Source organism: Lithobates pipiens, unplaced genomic scaffold (genome assembly GCF_037356315.1).
Source record: "Lithobates pipiens isolate NorthernLeopardFrog02 unplaced genomic scaffold, aLitPip1_a1.2 Scaffold_16, whole genome shotgun sequence".
Classification (NCBI taxonomy): domain Eukaryota; kingdom Metazoa; phylum Chordata; class Amphibia; order Anura; family Ranidae; genus Lithobates; species Lithobates pipiens.
This window is the reverse complement of record NW_027507748.1, coordinates 586,003,957-586,030,713: the sequence shown is the minus strand read 5'-3', so window position 1 is coordinate 586,030,713 and position 26,757 is coordinate 586,003,957. Positions and strand designations below refer to the sequence as shown.

Genomic DNA, 26,757 nt, shown 5'->3' with positions numbered 1-26,757 from the left:
GTGGGATCGGTTCTACTTTCATAATTTTTTTTTTTTTTTTCCCCAGAACCCTGTTCTAATTGAAGAAAAATCACTACATTCTCTTGATGTGGTGAGTGCAGTCAAGGTCTACTTAAAGGCGACTGCTCAGATTAAAAAAAACTGATGTTTTTTTTTTTTTTGTCGCCTGCAGGCAGGACAGGCAGCATCAAAATCTACTATTTCTCAATGGATTCAGCAAGTAACTGTTCAGGGTTATGGTTTAGAGACAAGGATTCCACCCTCTCAAATCAAAAGCCCACTCCTTTAGGACTGTTAGTACTTTGTGGGGGTGCATCACTAAGCTTTCTTGGTTCAAATCTGCAAGGCCTCAACTTGGTCTTCAGTCCATACATTTACCAGATTTTATCAGGTGACTTTAAAAAGGCATAAGGGTATCTCCTTTTGGAGCGTAGTGTGCTGCAGGCAGTAGTAGAACTCCTCCTAGTTTCATATTTCCCTAATTCTGTTGTCTCCCTCCCCTCAGTTGGCATTTCTCTGGGACATCCCACATAGTAATTACTATGGCTCTGTGTCTCGTGATGTACGATTAAGAAAATAGGATTTTTATAACGCCTTACCTTTAAATCCTTTTCTTTTTGAAGTACATCATGGGACACAGAGGTCTCTGTTCTCTTTCTGGTATACACGTGTATTGCTTTGCTACAAAAACTGAGGTACTCCCAGTAGTGGGAGGAGTTATATAGGGAGGCAACTTCCTGTTTAGGGTGTGCCAGTGTCAATCACCTGAAGGTGGCCTATAACCCACATAGTAATTACTATGGCTCTGTGTCCCCTGATATACTTCAAAGAAAAGGATTTTACAGGTAAGTGGTTATAAAAATCCTTTTTTCTCATCTTGTTTTCCATCTATTTCCCTTGTTCCTGTCTTTTGCAGAGGCCACCACTAGAGGCCATTGTTTTCCTATAACAAAAATCGTTTTCTCTAACAAGTTTTAGAGGATTAACAGAATTTCTACTGTTCTAAGGAAAAAATATTAAAGTGGCAATAAATGATATCCCCCTTCTCCAAAATGGCCCATACACTTCAACTTCTTTTTTTTTTCTGTAATCTTATTTTGTCTTGCTGTGTGTTTCTGCCTCCCTGTAACGTCCTCTGTAATCTTCTGAACATTGCCTTTATGATTTCCACTAGTTTGCAGTGAGCAATACATGTTAGTTGGCGTTACATGCACTGTCCTATGCACACTACTAATTCCATAGTCTCTAATCCATCTTGGGAGAGGGTAAGAGGGTGGCTACTGTCCTACATGCAGTTGCACCATGGAGAACAAATTAAGCCACCCTCTTAAGATGCTAGACAATAAAATATATACAGTATTGTATACGGACTGTGTGTGTAATTAAAAAGAAATATATATATATGTGTGTGTAACCATGCTGCTTGAATTGGGATTTATATTTAGAGGGAAGGAAGCCCATTGTACTTTTCTGTGGCTGTATAGTTGAATGTAAATCTATTTCATAGTAAAACTGCACCATGGTTTTAATTTTTTTAATCATTTTTTTTTTTTTTTTTTTGAAAGGCCTTATTTTCTGTGTTTTTTTTTTTTCTTTGTACAGCAGCTGGTAGAGCACATAAGTCCTCAAAAAAGGAAAAGATGGGAGAGTGTGAAATTCTAAGAAGAGATGTTGGATCGGAGATGCAGAGCTGGATATCTGTTACAAAAGAACAGGAAGCTGATCCAAATATATTCAGCATGAAAGGGCTTTCATCCTCACTACCAGCTTTATTCAGTAAGTTACTGACTTGGATTTTGTGAATTGAGTGGATTAAAAGTGTTAAACCCATTAATGGTATTTTATCTTTTTCACATGGAATGAGGACAATAGAACCAATAGTGCGTTTGATTTTATTTATTTTTGAACAAAAAACTGAGCCATGAACTCACAGCGCACAAAAGTAGCCAAACTTCCAAAGAGGAAGTGCCTCCAAACTATGAATCTTATGGGGGGCAAAGTACTGTCTACCCAAGCTGAAGCCAGGTGGACCCTGCTCCTTGGAGACTAGCCAAAGCTGTTCCACTAAGGGCCCTTTCACCGTGCTCTATAGAAAAATTGTAGTAAAAACACATTAACTGATATTTTTTTTTTTTTTTTTTTCCTCCCCTGTTTCAGATGCGTTTCCTGCGTTTCTGGTGCATTTTGAGTTGCCTGCACCTATGAAAAATTGAACATGTGACTCACATACCAGATACATAAATCGCGTTTTTTAACCACACTTTTGCCAAGAATTCCATTAATTTCAATGGGAAACTGCTCTTCTTTTTTTTTTGGTTTTGAAAACCACTATATCTAGTGAGGTTGAAAATGACATATAATCACACACATAGGTTGGACTTATGTCTCTTTTTACATTGTATATCCCAGTATATTGCAGTCGTTCTGGTGCTTATCTAATAGTTTCTTGAAACTATTGATGCCCCTCCCCCCCAGCCGCTGAGACCACTGCCTGTGGAAGGGAATGTCGCATCCTTGCCGCTCTTACAACAAAGAACCCTCTACATAGTTTAAGGTTAAACCTCTTTTCTTCTAATTTTAATGGCCACGAGTCTTGTTAAACTCCTTTCCGCAAAAAAGTTTTATCCCTATTGTTGGGTCACCAGTACGGTATTTGTAAATTGAAATCATATCCCCCCTCAAGCGTCTCTTCTCCAGAGAATAAGTTCAGTGCTTGCAACCTTTCCTCATAACTAATATATCCTCCAGACCCTTTATTGGCTTTGTTGCCCTTCTTTGTACTCACTCCATTTCCAGTATATCCCTTCTGAGGACTGGTGCCCAGAACTGTACAGCATACTCTAGGTGCGGCCGGACCAGAGTCTTGTAGAGCGGGAGAATTTTATCTCTGGATTTAATCCCCTTTTTAATGCATGACAATGTTCCGTTTGCTTTGTTAGCAGCATCTTGGCATTGCATGAATTTGCTGAGCCTATCATCTACTAGGACCCCCAGGTCTTTTTTTTTTTTTCTATCCTAAAAGCATGTGTACAGAGAATTGCTCGTGAATATATAGTGAAAGAGTGCTGTTTGAACTGCACCCTGTGGGCCCTTTCTCGTGGAGTTTAGGGATGCTGCATTGCTGGTGCCAAAGTGTGTGTTCCGCTTTAAGTGACATGTCCTAGTGCCAGTAGAATAAAAAAAATTAAACTGTGGACCTGGCATTCCACCTCCAAAGTGTCTTTCTGACACTCTTGGGGCGTCACTCCTGAGGGGCACATGATTGGGAGCTCCTTGGGCCTCCCAGCCCCTAGCCAGACAAATGTAGCTCCATGCTTAGCAGAAAAGCATTAGAACGTGGAGTTCTGCCTTTAACCGCTTACAAGCCTGGTAAACCCGGCCAGAATCAAACCTGGAGGAAAAGAATCCCTCCCACCATTTCCACCTTATTACATCAGATAAATGCTAACTGGTGCTGAGACTGGGAACTGGCCTCCTACTTCCTGAAAACTGATAAGAACAGATACATTTGGTCTTGGGCAAAAGGCAGAGAAACGATTCAGACCACTGCCACTTGGCATGGTAAGAGTTGACTAGAATCTATAGTAGTTTTGTACATCTTTCTTGTTGGGGAAAACTAGGTCAGAAGGGATTCTGAGATTGGGTTATGCTGCTACTTACAGGAGAATTTGAGATTGTTAAACAAAAAAAAAAAAATCAGTTGGCCAGGTATAACCTGTCCAACTTCCATCATGCGTCCAATTTTTTTTTTTTTTGTTTGTTTTTTGTTTAGTTTATTTTTTTTATACAGTAATAATAATACAGTGCCTTGAAAAAGTGTTTATACCCCTTGAAATTTTCCACATTTTTGTCATGTTGCAACCAAAAACGTAAATGTATAAAGTGGCACATAATTGTGAAGTGGATGGAAAATGATAAATGGTTTTCAATTTTTTTTTATTTTTTTTAATACAAATATCTGAAAAGCGTGGTGTACATTTGTATTCAGCCTACTTTACTCTGATACCCCTAACTCAAATGTAGTGGAACCCATTGCCTTCAGAAGTCACGTAATTGGTAAAGAGTCCGCCCGTGTGTAATTTAATCTCATTATACATACAACTGTTCTGGGAAGCCCTCGGAAGTTTGTTAGAGAACCTTAGTGAACAAACAGCATCATGAAGGCCAACAAACACAACAGACAGGTTGGGGATAAAGTTGTGGAGAAGTTTAAAGCAGGGTTGGGTTATATAAAAAAAAAAAAAAAAAAAAAAAAAAATTCTCTTATGTTCACTGACCGACACAGCTCCTCTCTGTTAAAATGCAAAATTGTTAATACAATAAACTGCAAAATTGTTAATACAATACACAACTTTAATCCCGCCCCTGGTGGACGGACCGTGTGCTATCAACCCTCCTCACTGCTCCCGGCAGCTTCAGTTTTTATTTTGCCTAGTAAGGAGAAGGACTGAGAGGGGGCCCGCAGGGTTCCTAGGTCAATGTTTTTGCTGCAGGTTTGCTGCTTTTTGTACAAGATAGAAGATCTCAGGATCTTTCACCAACTGCCGGCTGGGTAACAGGCTGGTTAATGACATCCTTGTAGTCTCCCTAGTCCGGCCATCGAGCGTGAGGAGGCCACAGCTAAGGCTTGGCAGGCCACGACATGCCTCAGCTCCAGAGGTGGTCGGTGAGCTTCAATGCTCCGGGGTATACATATGACCGGGCTACTGCTGTCTGGATCACAGTATACCGGGCCAACGGCTACCCTTTAACTGCGCAGGAGTAGGTCTGTGATGGAATGTCTCCCAGCAATAAAGGACTGGTAAGTATGGCTCTCCCTGCCTCGGGGTGAGCAGCTGGGCATTCCCTGGGGGTTCGATTCGGGGGGCCACCTCGCCTTCCCTATCTTCTCTCCCAACTCCCTATTGCCCCTCCTTCCCCCCTCTGAGGGGGGTGGCTGCATGGGATGTGTGTGTGGGTTCGCTGTTTTCTCACCTGTGAGGGTTCTATGCGGCTGGCGTTGGTCCTAGTCCAGGTCTGGGGGGTCCCTAAAGATGTTTGTGGAGGTTGTTCTGGCTGTACTGGCTTATTATTATTATTATTATTATTATTATTATTATTATTATATTATTATTATTTTTTTTTTTTTGTTCCGTCACCGCATGGTGCTGTCCAGCGGCCATCTTGGATGTGGGAAAGCTGATATTCCCCTGGTGAGCTTCAGCAGCCATTTTATTTAGGATTTCCTATTAGTTACATTGGCGGCCATTTTCTTGAAGCCTGAGCGCTTTTTTTGCCGCTGTTCTTGTGGCAGCATTACATGTGCTCTCACTTGCTGTTTCCGGTGTCCACTGTGTGTATAGGACGCTGGATGGCTCTTTGCTGAACGCTGAAGCTAGCTCTGCATAACGTTGCACCGCTGTTTATAGCTGCTGCTGAGTTTCTCCTCTCTGGGAACCTCCTAGGGACTACAGGCACTGCTTGTGGCTTTCACAGAACGCCCCAGGGTGGTGAGTCTAGCGCTAAGTACCCCCCCACGCAGCGGCAGCAGGAGGTGGGACCTTCACTGCAGGCGGTAGACAGGCTAGGGTCTGCATGGCTTCAGAAACTGGTTTTTCTTCCCCCGAAATCCAGGCTATAGCAACCGGGTCACCTGCGGTAAGCGCGGTGCACATGGACACCCTGACAGTGGTCCTTGACTCCTATGTTGATAAGATAGAGGCGGCACGTGGCAGGAAAGGTGTACATAAGAGCCCCCCCCCCCCTCACGTCCTCTGGGGAGAGCTCTGATGCAGACTCGGGCCCTGCTGTAGCTGGCTGGAGACCCCTGCTCTGACCTATCAGACGTGGCTGACCAGGACCGTTTGGACAGTGAGGATGATTCCCCTCCGGGTCTGGGCACGACAAGGTGCTTGTTGGAGCACTTATCACAGCTGTGCGTGATACTCTGAAGATTCCGGAGCCAGGGGATTCCTCTGCTGATGTACCGGTCCCTTTTGGGTCCCACAAGCTAGCACGTTCACCTAAGGTGTTCCCGTATTTGACTTATTTTGACAAATTCATCGACAGGGAATGTGGTCGCCTGCAACGGACCTTTTCGTTCCCCAAAAATTTGGCGGTCCAATACCCTTTTGAGGAAAGCCTTCTCAAAAAGTGGTCGGCTCCTCCGGTCGTGGACCCCCCAGTATCTAGGTTAAATAAAGTAACCACGATCCCGGTTGAGGGGACTCCTGCGTTCAAGGATCCCACGGACAGGAAGGCCGAGGCAGTGGCTTGTTCCTTGTTTACAGTTGTGGGGTCAGCCATGCGACCTGTACTGGCATCCGCACTGGTGTCGCAGACACTGACTGAGTGGGCAAAACTTTTGCACCACGAATTGGGAGAGCAGAACGCCTCCCCTGTCTGCGTGGAACTAGTAGACCAACTAGTGCATGGCCTTAAGTACGTTTGTGACGTGGCCCTGGATACTCTTCCCCCCCCTGTTATCCAAGGCTTCAGTGTCAGCTGTGGTGCTGAGGCGCCTCATTTGGCTGAAATGCTGGTCTGCTGACCAGGCATCCAAGAAAGCCCTGATGGATCTTCCCTTCCTTGGCGACCGGCTCTTTGGATGACATTTATTTAAAATGCCACGGGTGGTAAGAGTACATTACTCCCACAGGCCAGGAAGGCTAAGGAGCCATGCCGCAGGCAAGGGCCCGGCTTTTTCATCCGCCCGGTGCTTCGGCAAAACGACCCCAGGACGCCCACGGACAGTCAGAAGTGTCCCTGGAACCGCAACCCAAAGAAACAAGCGTGTGAACAAAGGTTCTACCGCATGAAGGTCTGCCCCCACCCACATTTCGGGTGGGGGTTTGCCTTCGGGAGTTTGCAGCCCGTTGGACCTCCCCGGTTATCCGACCAATGGGTCTGCGACCTGATTTCTACAGGCTACAAGATAGTTTCTCTCTTGGCCACCAAACAGATTCTTCCCCTCCAGCATACTTGTGTCCCCGGTTTGCCAGGAGGCCCTGTTAGGGGCAGTGAGCGACTTTCTGTATCAGAGGGTGATCGTACCAGTTCCGGAATCGGAACGCTTCCAGGGGTTCTACTCCAATCTGTTTGTGGTTCCCAAGAAGGAAGGGGTACGTCCAATCTTGGACTTGAAAGCCCTCGATCACTTTGTAAAAGTGCAGAGGTTCAGAATGGAATTAGTTCGCTCAGTTTCTGCGTTTGACAGTCGGAAGCCCATTACCAGTTTGTGGCTCTTCCCTTTTGGCCTGGGAACAATCCCCCCCGAGTCTTTACCAAAGTACTGGCTCCAGTGTTGGCATTGTTGAGACAACGCGGGATCGCGATTGTGGGTTGCCTAGACTATCTCTTCCTGAGAGCTTCTTCTGCCTCAGAATTGGAGTAGGATGTGGCAATCACCTTGCAGACCCTGCAAGCGTTTGGGTGGCTGTTGAACCTAAAGAAGTCGGTGGTGGTACCGACTCAGCGTCTGGAGTACCTGGGGTTACTATTGGATTCCAGGGAAGCAAGGGTTTTTCTCCTCTTAGACAAATTGCTGACTCTCGGGTCTGCGGTCAAACTACTGTTGAACCGCAACTGGTCATCGCTCCGCTTTTGCATGCGGGTGCTGGGGCTCATGGTGGCTTCCTTCGAGGCAGTACCTTATGCCCAGTTCCACACCAGAGTCCTGCAGAAGGAGATCTTGACAAAATGGGACAAATCTCCGTTGTCCCTGGATCGGCAGATCCAGGTGAGCCAGCCAGTCAGGGACTCCCTGATCTGGTGGTTGAGGTCCCCGGTGATTCAGGCCGGAAAATCGTTCCTGCCTCTAAAATGAACGGTGGTCACCACAGACGCCAGTCTGTCTGGCTGGGGTGGAGTGATGAGGATTCAGTTGGCTCAGGGCCTCTGGTCGATGGAGGAATCCAAGTTGCTGATCAATCTGCTCGAATTGAGAGTGATCAGGCTTTGCCTCCACACATGGTCGGCGTGTCTTCAAGGGCGTCCGACCAGGTTACAGTCAGACAACGCCACGGCTGTGGCGTTCATAAATCACCAAGGGGGAACAATAAGTTCAGCCGCTGCTCGGGAGGTCACTCCTATACTTCAGGGGGCAGAGCGACACGTTCTGGCCCTGTCGGCCATTTACATCCCGGGGTGGAAAATTGGCAGGCGGACTGAGTCAGATGCTGGATCCAGGAGAATGGGCATTGCTTCTGGAGATATTCAGGTGGCTGTGCCTGAAATGGGGCACACCAGATGTGGATCTATTGGCCTCCCGGCTCAATTGGAAGGTGCTGAGATTCGTGTCCAGGACAACAGATCTTTGGGCAGACGCGTCGGACGCGCTGGTGGCTCCGTGGGATCAGTACCAGCTGATCAATGCCTTTCCTCTGCTGAAACTGTTGTCACGTCTGCTTCGCAGAGTGGAAGCTGAGGGTATTCGAGTAATCCTGGTTGCCCCAGATTGGCCTCACCGGGCCTGGTACGCAGACCTGGTGCGCCTGGTGGCAGACGCTCCCTGGCGACTGCTGTTGAGAGAGGACCTCCTATCTCAAGGTCCAATCCTTCACCCTGCTTTACCATCGCTGGCTTTAACGGCCTGTCTATTGAAAGCCAGGTATTGAGGAACAGGGGTCTGTCGGACTCTGTGATTCCAACTATGCTGCGGGCGCGGATATCTTCTTCCAGGAAGATATACCAACGTACTTGGAAGGCCTACATCTCCATGTGTGAGGAGAAAGGGTGGCATCCGCGCTCCTTCTCTGTATCCAAGATCCTGCTGTTTCTGCAGCAAGGTGTAGACCAGAGGTTGGCATTGAGCACCATCAAGGGGCAGATTTCAGCTCTGGCTGTCTTTTTTTTTTTTTTTTCAAAGACCCCTGGCGTCTCACTCATTAGTGAGTACCTTTTGTTCAGGGGGTGCAACATGTAGTCCCTCCGGTGAACCCTTCATTACCTCCGTGGGATTTGAACCTGGTGTTGTCGGCGCTTCAGAAGCCGCCGTTTGAGAATATCAGGGAGATTCCTCTGCTGACCCTTTCCCAGAAGGTGGTGTTTCTAGTGGCCATCACATCGGCCAGGAGGGTTTCAGAACTGGCGGCCTTGTCCTGTAAGTCTTCTTATCTGGTCATCCACAGGGATAAGGTGGTGTTGCGTCCGCAACAGTCCTTTCTACCGAAGGTGGTTTCGGCCTTTCATATCAATGAGGACATTGTATTGCCATCATTGTGTCCTAAGCCAAAGCACCCCTAAGAGGTGGCCGTTCACGCTCTAGATGTGGTTAGGGCTCTGAAGGTGTACTTGTCTGCCACAGGTTCCTTTCGGAAGTCAGACTCGCTGTTTGTTTCGGTGGCTGGTCCTAAGAAGGGCATGGCTGTCTCGTCGGCCACCATTTCCAGGTGGATCAGACAGATTGTAGTACAAGCCTACGCCTTGAAGGAGCAGGTGCCCCCCTTTCCAGTCATGGCCCACTCTACAAGAGCAATCGGAACGTCTTGCGCCTTCCGACACTAAGGGTCCGTTCACACAGGGGCAACACGACTTTCAACACGACTTTTGGAGGCAACTTGGGACGACTTACAACACGACTTTAAGTCGCCCCAGGCCAGGCGACTTTTGCCGCGGCCAATCGGAGATTGAGCTCTTAAGAGGGAACACCGCGCCAAATTTATGAATAAAAATTTGGCGTGGGTTCCCCCTCCGAGCACGCTAGCCGGCTGGGAAAGGGGGTGGGGACGAGCGTGCGCCCCCCCCCCCCCTCCTGAGCCGTACCAGGCCGCCCCACCCCAAAGCACCTTGTCCCCATGTTGATGACAAGGGCCTCTTCCCGACAACCCTGGCCGTTGGTTGTCGGGGTCTGCAGGCGGGGGGCTTATCGGAACCTGGGAGCCCCCTTTAATAAGGGGGCCCCCGGATACCGGCCCCCCACCCTATGTGAATGAGTATGGGGTACAACGTACCCCCTACCCATTCACCTGTGGGAAAAATGTAAAAAAAAAAAAAACACACAAGGGTTAAAATAGTTTATTGCACAGCTCCGGGGGTCTTCAGTCTTCGGGGGTCTTCTCGCCGGACTCCTCCGCTATCTTCTGCTAGCTCTTTTGCTAGCGGAGGAGCCCGGCTTTCTTGTTCGTCACCGCCCTCTTCTTCCGACTTCGGGGGTCTTGTCCCCCTCTTCGGTTCTTCTGCCGGGCCACCGCGCCTTCTTATAGCTCTTTTACAGGCGGTGGCCCGGTCTTCTGCCGCCGCCGCCTTCCGTTCTTCTGGAGCTGTTGACTCGACGCTCTCTCCGGCCGCAATGCCAGGGACGTGCTGCGCGGCGACTTGTATAGGGACAAGGGGCGGGGTCATCGGTTGATGTCACATGGGTTGATGTCACATGGTGACCCCGCCCCCTTACGATGTCACAGTCCTGGAGGATGCTGGGACCGTCGCCATGTGACATCAACCCATGTGACATCAACCCATGACCCCGTCCCTTGTCCCTAAATAAGTCGCAGCGCAGCGCGTCCCTGGCATTGCAGCCGGAGAGAGCGTCGAGTCAACATCTCCAGGAGAAGAAGAACTGAAGGCGGCTACAGAAGACCAGGCCACCTCCTGTAAAAGAGCTATAAGAAGGCGCGGTGGCCCGGCAGAAGAACCGAAGAAGGGGACAAGACCCCCGAAGTCGGAAGAAGAGGCGGCGGCGAGGAAGAAAGCCGGGCTCCTCCGCTTATTAAAGGGGGCTCCCGGATTCCGATAAGCCCCCCGCCCGCAGACCCCGACAACCAACGGCCAGGGTTGTCGGGAAGAGGCCCTTGTCCTCATCAAAATGGGGACAAGGTGCTTTGGGGTGGGGGGGGGCCGCGTGGCCCCCTCTTCCCCAAGGCACCCCCAATGTTGAGGGAACGCGGCCTGGTACGGCTCAGGAGGGGGGGGGGGGGTGCACGCTCGTCCCCACCCTTTCCTGGCCGGCCGGGTAGCGTGCTCGGATAAGGGTCTGGTATGGATCTGGGGGGGACCCCCACGCCGTTTTTTTGGCATAGGGGGTTCCCCTTAATATTCATACCAGACCTAAGGGCCTGGTATGCTCTCAGAGGGGGAACCCACGCCAAATTTTTATTCATAATTTTGGCGTGGAGTGCCCTCTTGAGAGCTGATAATTCTGTCAGTCGCCTCAGTATAGACGGAGATCCGACTTGGAGGCGACCTCCATTGAAATCCAATGGGTACCGGTCGCCTACAAGTCGGATTCAAGTAGTACAGGAACCTTTTCTGAAGTCGGAGCGACTTCAGTAGCGTGCATTAAGACGGCTCTCATTCACTTACATTGCTTTTTAAATGTTGTCTGACCTGAGGCGACTAGGGGCGACCTGAAGTCGGATCGGAGTTTCCCCTGTGTGAACGGACCCCAAGTGTCTTTCGCTCAGGTGTGTAAGGGGACGACCTGGTCGTCTGTCCATACGTTTACCGAGTTCTTCAAGGTAGACGTCAGTGCATTGGCTGCCTGTTTTGGCCGCAAAGTTTTGCAGGCGGCCGTGTAGTCGCAATTATTTTTTCCTGTTTTTTTGATAAAAACGCAGTACTGTTTTGGTTAATGCACTGTTGCATTACTTCCGCAATGTTGGGGTCTTGGGGATTACTCCTGTTGAGAATACCCAGTTATATAGTGGTTTTCCACACACTGCTGTGTTTTTTTTTTTTTTTTTTTTTTGTTTGTTTGTTTGTTTGTTTGTTTTTTTGTGGGTTTAGTTTCACTAGTTCCCACTTGCCATGGTGGATGAAGTTTTTATGCCGTTTTTCCCACCCCTCGTTTTGGCACTACTTGGGGACGTCCCATTTAGTTAGAGAGGAGCTGTGTCGGTCGGGGAATATAAGAGAAAATAGGATTTGTTGTACTCACCGTAAAATCCTTTTCTCTGTAATTCACCGACCGACACAGCACCCACCCTTTTTTTTTTTTTTTCTACGTTCTACTGCTTGACGTACTGAAGCTGCTAGGAGCAGTGAGGAGGGTTGGTAGCACGGGGCGGGATTAAAGTTCTGTGTATTTTGTAACAATTTTGCCTAGTTTCTCCTAATGGCAGGCTATACAACCCATTTAGTTAGACAAGAGCTGTGTGGGTCGGTGAATTGCAGAGAAGGATTTTATGGTGAGTACAAAAAATCCTATTTTTTTTCCTTCCTGTTAAGGGATTTATAGGTTTAAAAACTATAAAAAGACCCGTACAGCCTAAAACTTCCTATTAGATGATATAAGGTGAACTTGGCTATTAACATGCGGTATATTTTATTCAATTAATTCTTTTAGCTGAAGCGCTTTGGGGATTCATATTGCAGATTTCTAGCTTTTGGGACATCCCAGTTGCCTCAGTTCTTATAACATAAAGATTAAAGTAACGCTTGCCTAAAAAAAAAGATTCAAATATTTATTCTTAGTAGGGGTGCAACGGATCAAAAAACATCTGATCGTTCCTCAGATCAGAGTCACGGATCGGATCATGTTTCGGATCATCAAATAATTGAATTGGCAAAAACCTGTGAATTCCACCACCATATAGTCTCCACTGTAATATCCATGTCATCTCCCCCACTGTAATATTGGCTGTGCATGGCTGGGTATGGTCAGGGTGTTGCAGAGTATTGGCAGAGTATGGATGGATGTTACTGCAATTGTCAGAGCAGCGCTGTGGGCACTACACAATCAAATGACGGTGCGATCACTTGTAAAAAAAAAAAACTCTTCCCTCTGTGTATTGATCTGTACAGTGGAGGGGAGAGATCGGATGGAAGCAGCGCTGTGGGCTGGATCTGTAGTGCCCACAGCGCTGCTTCCATCCGATCTCTCCCCTCCACTGTACAAATCAGTACACAGAGGGAAGAGTTTTTTTTTTTTTACAAGTGATCGCACCGTCATTTGACGGAACGATCACATTGTAAACGGCTGCCGGGTGTACCAAGATGGCTGCCGCTCCGGAGCTAGGCCGAAGCCGTGGCCTTTCCTAAGGCCAAGGCAGCAGAACGCTCCGTGGATTGCGGGGTGTGCCGATCCGAACAGGTTGACTCATTCAGATCAGTGACGATCGATTGCAGCTCTAATTCTTAGTAAAGAGTGTGTGTGTTTGTCATTTTAAAAACAAATAAAAAAACACGTTATACTTGCCTGCTCTGTGCAAGAGTTTTTTTTTTTTTTTTTTTTTGCACAAAGCAGCCCCGATCCTTCTCTTCTGGGGTGCCCCGGCGGCGTTCCTGGCCTCTACTATTGGGTGCCCCCACGGAGAAACTTTCAATGGGGGCACCTGTGCGGGCACACTCACTAGTCCCACTGCTGCGTCCATTGACGCAGACAGCGAGAATCTGATAAATTATTTTTAAAAACTTGTAATTGCTTACTATGTTCATATAGGGTTAGGGCTTCCCATTAGTGTTATGGTTTTCCCCTTGAACAAGTTTAGGGTTATGGTAAGTATTATGGTTTCCCTTTAGGGGGTCATGGTTGGCGTTTCCCATTTGGGTTAGGGCTAGGGTTTTCACCTTGAACAAGTTTAAGGTTATGGTAAGTGTTATGGATTCCCATTAGGGTTTCCGGTTGGAGTTAGAGTTAGGGGGTTATGGTTAGGGTTTTCCCCTTGAAGAAAAAGTTAGGGTTAATTAAATATTTAAAAAATTGCAATTAAAATTCGCTTAAAAAAAAAAAATAAATAAATAAAAATATCAAATTGCACATACAGCTTATAGTAAAAAAATAAGCAAATCTACTAAACGATTGCAATTTAAAAATTAAATTATATAAAAATATTTTTTTGCTTAAAGGCTCATGTACACGAATGCTGGTAAACGGACGTTCAGAGGCAGTTGGATGCTTTTTTTCAGCTGCCTCTGAACTCATGCAGTGTTATCTTGCGTGTACACAGGTTTGTTTAATGTCGTTTAGAGGCCTTTTTTGATAGCAAAAAAAGTTCAGATGCTAAGTTTAGAGGCATTTCAAGTGCCAATGTACAGGGGATGTTTTTACAACCTCTCCTGAAACGCGTTTAGAAGAGTTTAAAATTTTTATTTTTTTTTCATTTTTGGCTATCTTCAAAAAAAGAGACCTGTCTTGCCTGAGTTACCGCGTTTAGAAGCGTTTGGAGCTTGAAATACCTCTAAACTCAGCGTCTGAACTAGTTTTCTTTTGCTTTCCAAAAAAAAAAAAAACTAAACTCCTCTGCCTAAAAATTACATTAAACGAACCTATGTACATGTACACATAACATTGGATGAGTTCAGGGGCATCTGAAAAAAGCATCCAATTGCCTCTGAACTTCCGTTTACCAGCAGCAGTGTACATGAGGCCTTAAAGTAGAACTATAGGCACATTTGTTTTATTTATTTTTTTGGATAGAGGAAGGGAGGATTCTAACACCTGTCAGATTCCCCCTCCATCTGTGTTCATTGCTGAGATTTTGCTTTACTTCCTTGTCTCATAGCCAAACAGGAAGTGAGGGAGTTCCGTGGATACCCTCCAGGTTACCAGAACCAGTGTCCACGTTGGAAGATTTCCCCTCTATTGCTTTTCTGGGGCCATCCCAAAGTTTGGGATTTACTTTTACTTTCAATGATAATGTTAAATGGGATGAATGGAGAGGGAGAATCTTCTTTTTTAACGGGGGCACAAACGACAATAAAAACCGACAGGGGTTCTAATCCCTCTGCACTCTATCCAAAAAAAAGGTGTTTTTCCTTATTAGTTCTACTTTAGGATTAGTTTTGAATGTCCTTTTTGTTCTTGGTTTTATATTGAAATTGGTGCACTCTTGAACCTTTTTTGCAACCTTAAAGCGGGATTCCACCCTAAAGTGGAACCTCCGCTGATCGGATCCCTCCCCCCCTCCGGTGTCGCAATTGACACCTTTCAGGGGGGAGGGGGGTGGAGATACCTGTCAAAGACAGGTATTTTCACCCACTTCCGGGCATAGACTCCCGTGGGAGTCTACGCCATTTCCTGCCCTGCCGCACCGTCTGCTGGGACACACACGGGTCCCAGTGACAGCGCGGAGATTTCCTATTGCGCGGCGCGGCTCGCGCATGCGCAGTAGGGAACCGGGAAGTGAAGCCGATTCGCTTCACTTCCTGATTCCCTCACCTAGAATGGTGACTGCAGCAGCCGAGAGCCGAGCGATCGATCGGCCTCGGCTGCCGGCATCGCTGGAACCCGGGACAGGTGAGTGTCCATTTATTAAAAGTCAGCAGCTGTAGTATTTATAGCTGCTGGCTTTTAATTTTTTTTTTTTTTGGTGGAATCCCTCTTTAATGTATTAATATGTTTCAAACATGTCCCCCTTTCCTTACTTCCTCGAAGCTGTACATATTAAAGAGGAACTATACTCTTCTACTCCAATGATGAGGTCCCACGCCAGCCACTAAAATTTTGTGCTAGTTTTCTTGCTGGTTTCCAATCTTTAGGCTTTTTGATTTTCTGGTTTGGGAATGAGGTCACTCCCGCCCATGCATGGGAGTTCATCTTGGCAGATTCTGAAATTTTACACTGAGCTGCGCACATTGTGAACAAGCAGGTAAGAATGCTGCTGCCTGTTCACAACTTTTAAAATGTTATAATTTTTGAGTAGAGTTTCACTTTAAGTTCCTCCAGCCTCTCCTTAAAATCTTATCCCTAAGGCCTTTCACCATCTCTGTTGCTGTTTTGCTTTTGCCTATTCAGGTGCCGCTGATCTGGAGCCCGTGTCATGCCTTCTCAAAGAAGCATTGGAGTCTGTAGCCCATTTTCCTCCTTGCGTCTTGTATGCAAAACTGTGTCGGCTTCTTGCTCTCTGTTGTGGTGGACAAGACCCCTATATGACAGCCTTTCTGATTAGTGAATCTGTTTCCATAACTCTGAGACACCAGTTGCTCAGTGACATTCATCGAAAACTGAGGTGCGTGATGCTTTAAACATTCTTGTTATACCTTTTTAATAAATTCTGTTGCAAGAAAAAAGATAAAGCTTTCAAGGCCTATGTTTTAAAGTGATTTGGGTTTGTTTTCAAGCCTTCATTTTTGTTTGGGAGGCAATATTTTCTGTTAGGGATGGAAATGGCCGTAAACTATTGTAACAGATATTAATTTAGAAGTTGCCTTGTAACTAACACTTTATTTTTTTATATAGTTATGTAAAAGCTATTTCTTTAACCACTTCAGGAACGTCCTTCAGAAGGAGGGGGATCGCGCGCAGCAGCGCGATCCCGATGTGCTCGTGTCACCCGGACACGGCGCATCTCGGATCGGAGAGGAGGGCTCTGTGATTGGCCCTCCTGATCACATGATGGCTGTGTCCAATCACGGCCGTCATGTGATGTAAACAAACAGCCGGTTGCTAGGCAATCGGCTCCTCCTCTCCTCACACAGAAGTCATCGCTGAGGAGAGGAGAGCAGCTCGCTGCAGCCGGCTGGTGATCAGTGAGTATGAGCTGTTTTTACAGCTTTTTACTAACTGATCACCAGTCTAGTGTAAACACACATCACCACACAGTGTAAACACACATGTCACCACAATACACATGTCACCGCACATGTCCCAAATAATAAAGACATGTCCCCAAATAAAAAAAACACATGTCCCCCACATATGTCCCACTCAAATCACATGTTCCAATGATTATCTGCACACATATGTACGTGATCACCTGCACACATCTGTACATGATCATTTGCGTACATATGTGATCACACAAACCAATTATACACTTAACTGAATTTTTTTACCAAAAACATGTAGCAGAATACATTTTGGCTTAAATTTATGACAAAATTTGATCTTATTGGATTTCTTTTAAAATAAAAAAAGAAAATATTATTTTAATTTTTTTCCAAATTTTCCGCTTTTTTTGCGCTTACATCGCAAAAAAATAAAAAAACGGAGTTGTGAATAAATACCACCAAAATAAAGCTCTATTTGTGCGAACAAAATGATAAAAATTTCATTTGGGTACAGTGTAGCATGACAGTGCAATTGTCATTGAAAGTGCGAGAGCGATGAAAGCTGAAAATTGGGGGGAAGGGGGCGAAAGTGCCCTGTATTGTAGTGGTTAATACAGTATTGTATTGCTTGTTTTCAGTAAATATGTATGGGATTCTTGCTCAGTGGAGGTTTATTCAGAATGCAGTTCCATGGCAGGAATATCCTTTTCTCCCCCCCCCCCCCTTATCCAATGAAAGATTGAGGATTTCAGATACAATTGGCTTTATGCTGCTTACAGGCAAATAAGACACTGGCAAATAGACGTGTTGTATGCCAGCCTATAGCATACCCCACCTCTGCCCAGCATACCACTTTGTGATGTCCTAGGATGGATGTTTTTTCTCTTCAGTTCTGAAAAAAGTCCAAGCATTAATTTAATTTGTACTCTCAGTCTCTTATAGACCATAAGAAAGGTAAGGGGTGAAACGGTAAAGAGACCTGGGGTGTGCTGTGGTCAGTATGCCTAAAAGGGGCAAAAATAAAGACATTGGGACGAGCTAGCAAAAGATTTATTGGAAACAACTCAAGCCAGTTCGCTGTTAATCAGCCAAATGCACAAACTTGTGACATCTCGACATTTTGGGTCTGGGATATATCTGGAGCAGCATTATGAATTCGACCTACCTAACTTTTTTTAATCGCGTGAACAGGAACCCCTTGGCGAAAAGCAGTGGCAGTCGCTTCTATCTTGAAAGAGAGGCCGGAATATGCTTTGGGGTCCAAATCCAGGTCTGACAGCAGTTTCATCAACTGTTGTGGAGAGAGCACTGGGGAAAGGGTAACAGTGGACTATCCCTAGGTTTTTCTGCTGTTACGGCCATGCGTTGGTCTAAGACTGTGTGAATGGGCACCAAGCATTACTGGTCTTAAAAATGTCAATACCAGCTCGTGTCTGCTGCGTCTTGCAAGTGTCCAGATGCAACCGAAAATGATATGTTCTGATGGCTGTGGGACAGTTTAAGCTAAGAGTGGTAGAAGGCAACGAAAGCAGCGTGTTGTAACAATCAACCATAGGATAACTATACTGGAAAGCGTTCTAGGATGTGTCATAAGCCTTCCTGGTGTTAACTGATAAAGATTTGTTCATCAAAGCTGTTGTGTTGGCCCAGTGTGAATCTAGTCCATCGTTGGTAGCGAAATGCAGGGACAGTGTGGCACAGGCATCTGGGACCTGCTGGAAAAATAGTGGGTAGTTAAATCTGGACAGCTTCTGCCGCTGTATTCTCTACATCACTGATGAACCTACAGTGTAAGTAGAAATGGAACTGGAGGGACAACCAAATAAGCCTATGTACAAAAGGCATGAGTAGGGACCTGGATCTGCCTTTAACTTCTGATGTTGCCTGATTGTCAGTGGAGAAAGCAACCATTTCACCTGTCATCAAGTGACCCCCACACCTGCGCTTCCAACACTATGGGGTAAATCGTAAGCAAAGCTGCTGTCTACGCAAACCCTGGAATAGCAAAAACCTTGTTCGGCCAAGGCCCTTTTAGCCAGTGAGTGCCAAAAATTGCCGCATAGCCATTTTGTGGCTTCTGCGTCTGTCTACACTTGAGGAGAAAAAAAAAGACTGCAGGGATGAATATGGTGATTTTAGTTTGTGTTGGAGGCACTCATCCCGCATGTGTAAATCAGACAGCGCTGAAGAATCTAGTTTTAACCCTAGAATCAGTTGGGAGCTGGGGGTAACAAAGCCAACAACTGAGAAATGAAAGGCCTACCAGTGGGATGTTGAGAGCAGAGAAAACTTGCGTCAGTTTCTGTAGGTCAGCAGGGGCCTGTTTGGAACTCTTGAGGAGAAAATCATTTAAGTAGTGGATGACTTCTTGACAGCGTTGTGTGAGGATCCAGCTGAGTGCCTGTGCAAAAGAATCAAACAACCAAGGGCTGCTCCTGGAACCAAAGATAAGTGTGTGTGTGTTTTGCCTAAATATAGAACCCTCCACTTAACTCCATGCCACTGCTAGAGTGACGGCAGAATTGGAAGAAGTTTAAAAGCGTCTGCTATGTCCGCTTTAGATAGCCATGCACTCTTACCCAGCGGATCAGGCCATACAATGATGATACGTTTATATGGCCTGATCCACTGATGCATACTTGAGTAATAACTCCTGATGGAATCAAGGAGTTGAGGCTAGGTACATAAGGAGGGTCTGACAAGTCAAATCAAATGTAATTTCAAAATGAAAACTTTCCTTTGACCAGACCAACAGGGTTGACCCTCCAATCCTGGAAGAGCGGCATTGAGAGAGGTTTTGTCATAGGTCCTTTCTCAAGCTCACACTGGAGCAGCAAATCCACCGCCTCCTTGGTTGTGGCTAATGACCTTTAAATTCTGACTCAAAGGTGCCTAGTGGCAGAGAAAACCTGTGTAAAACCCCCTGTAAAACCCTCCACCAAAAATTAGCTTAACCCGGGTAACAGGCGAGTGGTCAAACATGCCTGTAAAAAAGGCACCTTAATGCAGCTTAGTCACATGGTCCTTCTCTGCCTCAGTGAACAAGCTGACTTTGGGTGAGCCCTGAAACAGCTGTTACAGACATATAAAAGATTGTTGCAAATCTGAGATTTCCCTAAAAAAAATAATCAGCCTGGCCTAATTTGTCAGAAGGTGCAGAATGGACTGGGGTCAGGAGTGAACTAAAGGATGCCTTGGATGTAGAACGTGAAGTTCTGTGTTGGGGGACCAGTAAGTGGTGTGAGTAGAGGATTGGCATGTCTCACAAACTGGGGACCCTCAGCCCAGCCAAATACCAGCAAAACTGCTATCTTTTACTCCAGACTGTTACCACTTGGTGTTGAGCAAATATGGCTGCGGCCTTGCTGGAAAAAGAACCATGATATTCTTATAAAGCTAACCTAACTTTACCACTGCATAGAGGTAAAGATCCATCAGCTCTTTCCTCTGTGGACTGCAGAGCACATTACAGCCCTGAATGAACAAGCTGAAAGCAAGGACAAACTCTGGGATGGAGAATTTACGGCTGAGTCTGTGATCCCTGGTCTTTACCACTACAGAAACGTCACCGCAAGCGTATATATATTATATATTCCCAGGGATAAAATGTGCCGTGGTAATGGAAGGGGGACTTTGTGCATTTACCTACAAGTTCTGGGCTTGGTACCAAGGGTGGTCCCGGAACCTGTTGATTTCCCTGGAATGGTAGGAGCTTCCGGGAATCAAACCAGAAAACCCGCCTCTCCAGGTGAGACCAGGAAGCCTAATGATGCAGTGGGTGCCTGCCCCGGCTCGCCTCCACATACAGTGAATAGAAGAAATGGTCGCACACCACTGTAGGTCAAAATCCTTTATTAGGGAATCCCAATGCTACAAGAACAATTGTGCTGGGTAAATGTGTTTCACACCCTTCATGTGCACTTAGTCACTACACCCATTTCTTCTATTCAGGAGCTTCCAGGACCGGCTTTCCATAGTCTCAACCCTGGCACACAACTCCTGACAGGAGGCCTCCAGTGAGTTCAGGGTGGAGTGAATCATAGAGGGATGAGGCAACAGTATGAAGGTTATCCTGCACAGCATTAGAGCCTGAAGCAGCGGGGAACACCAATCTGAACCGTTCAGTTTTGCAGGCCGAGGCCAGATACGAAATACCCCCTGCGCTGCAGTTCTGTCACGAGTCTTGGGATGGTCCACGTTCTTAAGGAGGGCATACTACCATGTTCAGAACCACCTGGCTGGAGCAGGAGGGGTGGAGCCAAAATCTTTGATATCCACCGCCTGTGACATGACCTATGCAACCAAGAACAATACTGTCAAAAGCAAGAGTTCTACCTTAAATGTAAGCAGTGACTGTGGACAGTAATGAAGTATGTGTTGTGCAGGACTGAACATGTCAGTCACATGAATTACAAAGGCTGAGTTACCTGAGGCATATCGGGCAAATTAAAAAACGTAAACCCAGGCCTATGAAACATGAAGACCTGTCAGGCAAGTGATGAGTAGTAAAGTCATAACGTATGAAATCTTAACTTAAGCCATATGAGAACGGATGAGGTGACTTGCCACCACACAAGCCAATTAAAAACTAACATCTCAACCCATTAGTACCCATAAACATGATGGGGATTCCTGCAGTAGTGTGACACTCATCTAAAACGTGAAGATATGAAGCTAAAATATGACAGACGCACACACACGCGTGCGCCAGAATAACAAATGTACGAATATAAATACTCTCTTCCCCCCCCCCCTTCTCCCCTGCCCCCAAACTGTGACCATGGCAACAATAAAGTGTATGTTTTGTGACTAAGACCAAGGCGGAGTTACCTGAGGAGTGTCAGGTAAATTTACCTGTCAGGCAAGTGATACGAGTAATGAACCATAGTAACGTGAGAAACTGGTGAGGAGACTTACCATGGTACAAGCCAATTAGAAATTATACTCAATCCATTTGTACCTATAAACGTTATGGGTAACATTGCAGTGGTGTGATGCTGTACAATCTAATACGCGATCACATGATCATGTGCTGTATGAGATGACCATGCCAACCTGAAATGGGCCGAAACCAGAAAGTTTGAACTGTGTGCAACTAGTTTATATGTAGCAACAGCCACTATGGAAAAGGAGAACAAACACACGAAAAGCTACTGCTTGCAACAATGCCCATGGCCCAATGATCCAGGTTTCGAATAATGTTAAAAGCCATCAAAAAAATTCCTGGAATGGAAGACAAAAAAAATCTACCAGGGATCGACAAACAAAGTATGAAACCTCGTGACTCCTGTTGATATGTAGAACTACCAACTATGGAAAAGGAACATACGCATACAGAAAACTTCCACTCAGAAGATTGTGTAAATGTAGGCTGTTTGTGGTCGTGTCCCCCCCCCCCCCCCCAGCGAAAGAGCAGTGGTAGTATGGGTGGGGGTCAGATGCACAAGTGACCACCCCTAGGTATTACATGATGGGCTGTGGATTGCAGGCTGCTCCTGAGCCATACCCTGAAGTTTGTGGAAACGAGGAGGATTCCCAGAGCTGCCCCAAGTCTTGACAACAGCCCACAAGGAATGAGGCCCAATACAAGATGGGACATGCAAAAACTAGGTCACCTTACCTTCTAACTGGAAATAAACTTCTGAGGACTCAATACAAACCCACCTCAGAATATCAGCAGAGCACCAGAAACCAGAGGCTACCATCAAGGGACAACCGATGGCCTGTTTGCTGGGAAGGACAACACCAACCGCCCATAGTAAAGAAAAAGGGGGCGTGCCGTCTGCACCGGCGATAACTAAAGCAGCCCCTGCATAGATGAGCTGGTACCCCTGAGCTACGTCCAAGCCCAAAAACATATCCTGTGCTTGTAGTTGTCGTGCGATACCTGAAAGACCTGTCAGCGTTCTGACCTCACAAACCTGAACCAGAAGTAGCTCCTGTACAAGTGAGAAATGACAGGAACTGAGGATCGGAGGGCAGGCTTTATACAGCCTTCCCACTTGTGGATTCCTCTACCATCTACTTTGCTTGAGCTTCTCTCTGTATAGCACTTGTCAAATATTTTCATATGCCGCTAATGGCAAGATCAGGCTCTAGGATCATAAATTTAGGTGCTGGCTTGGTTCATCTTCACCAAAGTAAGCAATCAATTGTACACTAGCAACAGGAATACTGATCAGTGAGATGCGAAATATTCCTCATTTTATCCTTTTGTAAAAGCACTATGCCTAACCCGAAACATGTCAGAATAATACTTGCTCTTGCCATTTTTTAATAATCGAGAAATATATTATTTTGCATTTGTTTGCTGTGTTCTGGCTGCTGGTACACATGATAGCAGCTACCCGATTGAGCCACATTGTTGGGCATCCTTTCAAATTTCCTGCCACCTCCTAGGGTTCACGCTGACTGAACACTGATGTCAGCAGCTGGGTTAAGCGCTGCTTGTGCTCTGTGTACTTTTGCCCACTGTTTAGTTTCGCCTCGCTGAACTCTGATCTCTAGTCGATTACCACTGCTTGAGTGACCAGGTCACCTCCAGCTGCCAAACCCTTATCAGTACCAGCAAATTAGGATTTGGGGCTTAGATAAGGCTTTGCCCTACAGTTTGGAATGTTTGTATTGCTGCTGTGTGGCTGCAACATGTATCCACAGGAACGCACAAGGGCAGTTCTGCATGTGACTCCAGCCCCTACTCCCCTAGCAGTTCTGGTATTCTCTGAGGGAGACATAAACTGTAATCTAGAACCTTGTACCCCTATTATAAGGTCGTCTTCTTTTGGAGACGTTGCTACATTTGGTTGGGCTTAGGTCCCTGCCCTGTTCTTGGTGACTTGAACCACTCAGGATTTTTAACGATGCACTGAACTCCTCATGCACATTGTCCTTAAAGGCTCTTAACACGCTTCAGCTTATTCCCCTGCAAAGCCTATCTCTGACCTGCCAGACAGCCTTTTATCTGGTTAGACCATTGGTCCAACTTGCCATATGTGACTCCAATTCAAAATCCCAGTAGTTTATTTCTGAAATAAACAGGCACTGTCTCCTGCGGCCTGTTACACAGAGGGTCATGTCGGACCATATTGATGCAATACCTACTATTCTGAAATTGGAGATTCAACCTGCTGTCTAGTCTGCTCTTTTAGAGCTCTTCCAATAGCACTGAAATTTCCCCTTGCACCTGCTGTTCGCAGCATAACCTGATGTATAGTGGAAGCAACCTGGACCTTACAGGAGAGTGACAAATCCCCACTCAAAAGGGAACATTTTCAGCGAACAGTTCACTCAGTGGGGTTGACTTACTAAAACGGGAGAGTGCAAAATCTGGTGCAGCTGTGCATGGTAGCGAATTGGCTTCTAATTTTCAGCAAAAAACATGGAAGCTGTCTGATCTGGAGAGCTGCACCAGCTTTTTCATTCTCCCAGTTTAACGTATAATCTGTGAGGCAGAATGAGTCTTTTGAATGGTTCATTTTTTTGCAGAAGTTTTTGGAAAATGTGGGGGAAAAAAATGAACCCCCCTCCTTTTTTGTGTAAAAAAAAAAAAATTACACATCTCATCTCATTTCATTCCTACCCATCACACTTTTGAAGGCCCTGGAGCACCAGGACAGTGGAATTACCCACAAAATTACCCCATTTTGGAAAGCAAACACCCCAAGGTATATTCTATGAGGCATGGGCTACAAATAGGTACTCGGGTACTCCGATGGACTGTGTGTGACAGATACTCTGATGGACTGTGTGACGGGTCCTCTTTATTGGGGGGGTGGGGGGCAGTCGGTGTGTGTTGGTGTACACTGTAGGCGGTAACGCGATGTTACCACAATCTCCTTCTTGCAAATGATGTGTGAGGAGGAGAACCCAGTAACATCTCATTACCGCGGTTTGTTTACATTTAGTGATCGGCTGTGAAAGGATCACAGCCGATCACGTGGGTAAACAGCCGGCCAATGGCTGTTTACCACCGTCGGTGACGAGCAGTGTTCCCGGGAACACACCGCCACCGACTTGCATGCGCCATGCACAGTGGGGGTGGAACTATCTGTGATCCGATCACGTAGTAAACAGCCATACCCAATGGCTGTTCACCCCCCTCGATGGCGAGCGGCGTCACCATGACACGCCGCCACCGAAGGAACAGGGATGCACGATCACGCGCATTTCCTGTTTAAATGGGAGGGCATCATATGACGGCATTCCGCCACGAGCCGCGCCACCTGGCCATCATTTAATGGCTGGCGGTCGGCAACTAGTTAATATAGATACTTTTCTGGTGTATCTTGTTTGCAAGGTTGGTTGTCTGGTTAGGCAACCCCTCTTTAAGCCTCGATACACATGAGAATATTGGACGAGTGATAGTCTGTGTTTGGTGTGTTGGTGTACTATTTTCTTATTTTATTTTTTTGCGAATGCTAGTCTTCATATCAAAAATGAAGAGGCTACTCAACTTTTTCTCAAATTCTCATACAGCAGAATACAACTTCAGAAGTGATTTTGTTTTGTAATATATTTTTCCATTTCCGAGCATGCGTGGTCTTGCTCTTCCAATTCATTCATATTTTTTATTTGTTTATTTTTTATTTTTTTGGGGGCGAAAAGTGTTCTGATAAAACACAAATCCCACGGTCTGGCATCGTATGAGAGAAATTTTCATGTTTTGTCCCTTCAGATCATTTAGAACTGTCGTGATCAGCTCCCAAAAGCTGTGTAAGAATGATCGGATTATACAATCGCTTTTTTTTTTTTTTTTTGCCCCATTTTCTGACAGTGTGTACTAGGCTTGAGGCTGGGTTCACACTGCAGCGATGCGGGAACGCCGTGAATCCGCGGCGGGTTCCCGCTTCGCATACCTCCCGGCAGCAGTTCACACTGCCCTATGCGAACTGCTGGGACTGTCAGTGAAAAGGTAATGACACCCCCAGATCAGTTCACATATCGCAGTGCGATCTGCAAACTCGGACAGGAATCGGATCGCATGGTGTGAACACCCATGCGATCCGATTCTGCTGTGGACCAAAAAAGGGTCCTGTACGAGTTTGGCTGAACTCGCATCGCACAGAGATCGGATGTGATTTGCAGTGCGGTGCAAATCGCATCCGGTTCTCGTAGCCGCAGCAGTGTGAACCCAGCCTTAGACAGAGTTGTATTTTTTATTTATTTTATTTTTTCTTGACCCTTATAATCGGAGGATGGTAGATAAACTGATTTTTTTTATTTTTTTTTCCCCCTAGCTTCCCATTGGGCTCTGCTTCTTGTGGAGGTTCTCCTCCAGAGTGTGTGTTTGGGTTTTTTTTGGGTTTTTTTTTTTTTTTTTGCAGTTGGACACATCATGTTGGTTAGTCTTTTCTGTTGGAAAATTTTTGTTCCACCCGCTAGTGGATTTTGCTTGACCACCTTTTTGGAAACTCAGATTCCGCATTTCCCTCTCGCGGTGGCCTTCTACATCTTGGTCTGGAACATAAAGTTGATCCTCCATGCTCAACTTCTAGTAGTGCTGGCACGCTATCCTAGTTGGGCAGCCTAACCCAATCAATTCAAATTCAGGCATGGTTGTTTAGGTGGCTACTGGGCTACAGATGGTCCCCAGTCTTCCTTGTTGACAGTTATATGCATTTTCCTACCACTCGGTTGGACTGCTTTTGGACATCCAGATTTTTTTCTGAATTACGGTGTCCCTCAATAGATAAAAATGGTGTTCAGTCGTGTATAACACCGACTGGATCTGAATTCCTGTTTCTCAATGTACTCCAAGAATTTTTTTTTTCCAGCAAATAAAAAAATACCATTGTTTTGAGTTCTTGGGTTTTTCCCTCCCTTAGGAAACTGAAGAAGGAAGGCTTAGGAGATGTATCTGATAAGCTACAATGTTTGAGTCTCAGTGATCACAAGGACCCCCGGATTAAATACCTTTCACAACTAGAGGCTCTTTTTCAATTTCCAAAGCAATCTATAGAAATACATGCATTCAAGAATCAGCTGCAGGAAATTCCCTCAAGTATGTTTCTTCCATCATTTTTTTTTTCCTTTTAACATACATACATACATACATACATACATACATACATACATACATACATACATACATACATACATACATACATACATACATTTTTTTTTTTTTTTTATACTACTTTTAATTTCTGTTTTTAGACACTGCAGTGTGTTTATTGACCCTGGCTGACTCCCATCAAAGAAGCCCTGGTGATACGCTACTACTATGCAGACTTGAACAAGGAAATGCGCCTGTTACTGTTCATATACCAACAACCCAGTTAAAGGCAAGACTACCTTTGTATGATTTCTAGAGTTCACGTTTATCTTGCATATTGAAGAAAAAATCTAATTTAG

General features: G+C 45.9%; 1 protein-coding gene across 3 annotated transcripts in view; it reads left to right on the top strand.

Moving 5' to 3' along the window:
• ESPL1 (extra spindle pole bodies like 1, separase) overlaps window positions 1-26,757 on the top strand; it is a 185,938-nt gene that overhangs the window by 93,716 nt on the left and 65,465 nt on the right. For 2 of the 3 annotated variants that reach the window (XM_077483855.1, XM_077483857.1), the window contains exons 20-23: window positions 1,603-1,776; window positions 15,650-15,863; window positions 26,229-26,404; window positions 26,560-26,687. In XM_077483855.1, the coding sequence (XP_077339981.1) occupies window positions 1,603-1,776; window positions 15,650-15,863; window positions 26,229-26,404; window positions 26,560-26,687 (692 nt within the window). The remainder of the gene's footprint in view (window positions 1-1,602; window positions 1,777-15,649; window positions 15,864-26,228; window positions 26,405-26,559; window positions 26,688-26,757) is intronic. The other variant, XM_077483856.1, reaches the window with a different exon arrangement.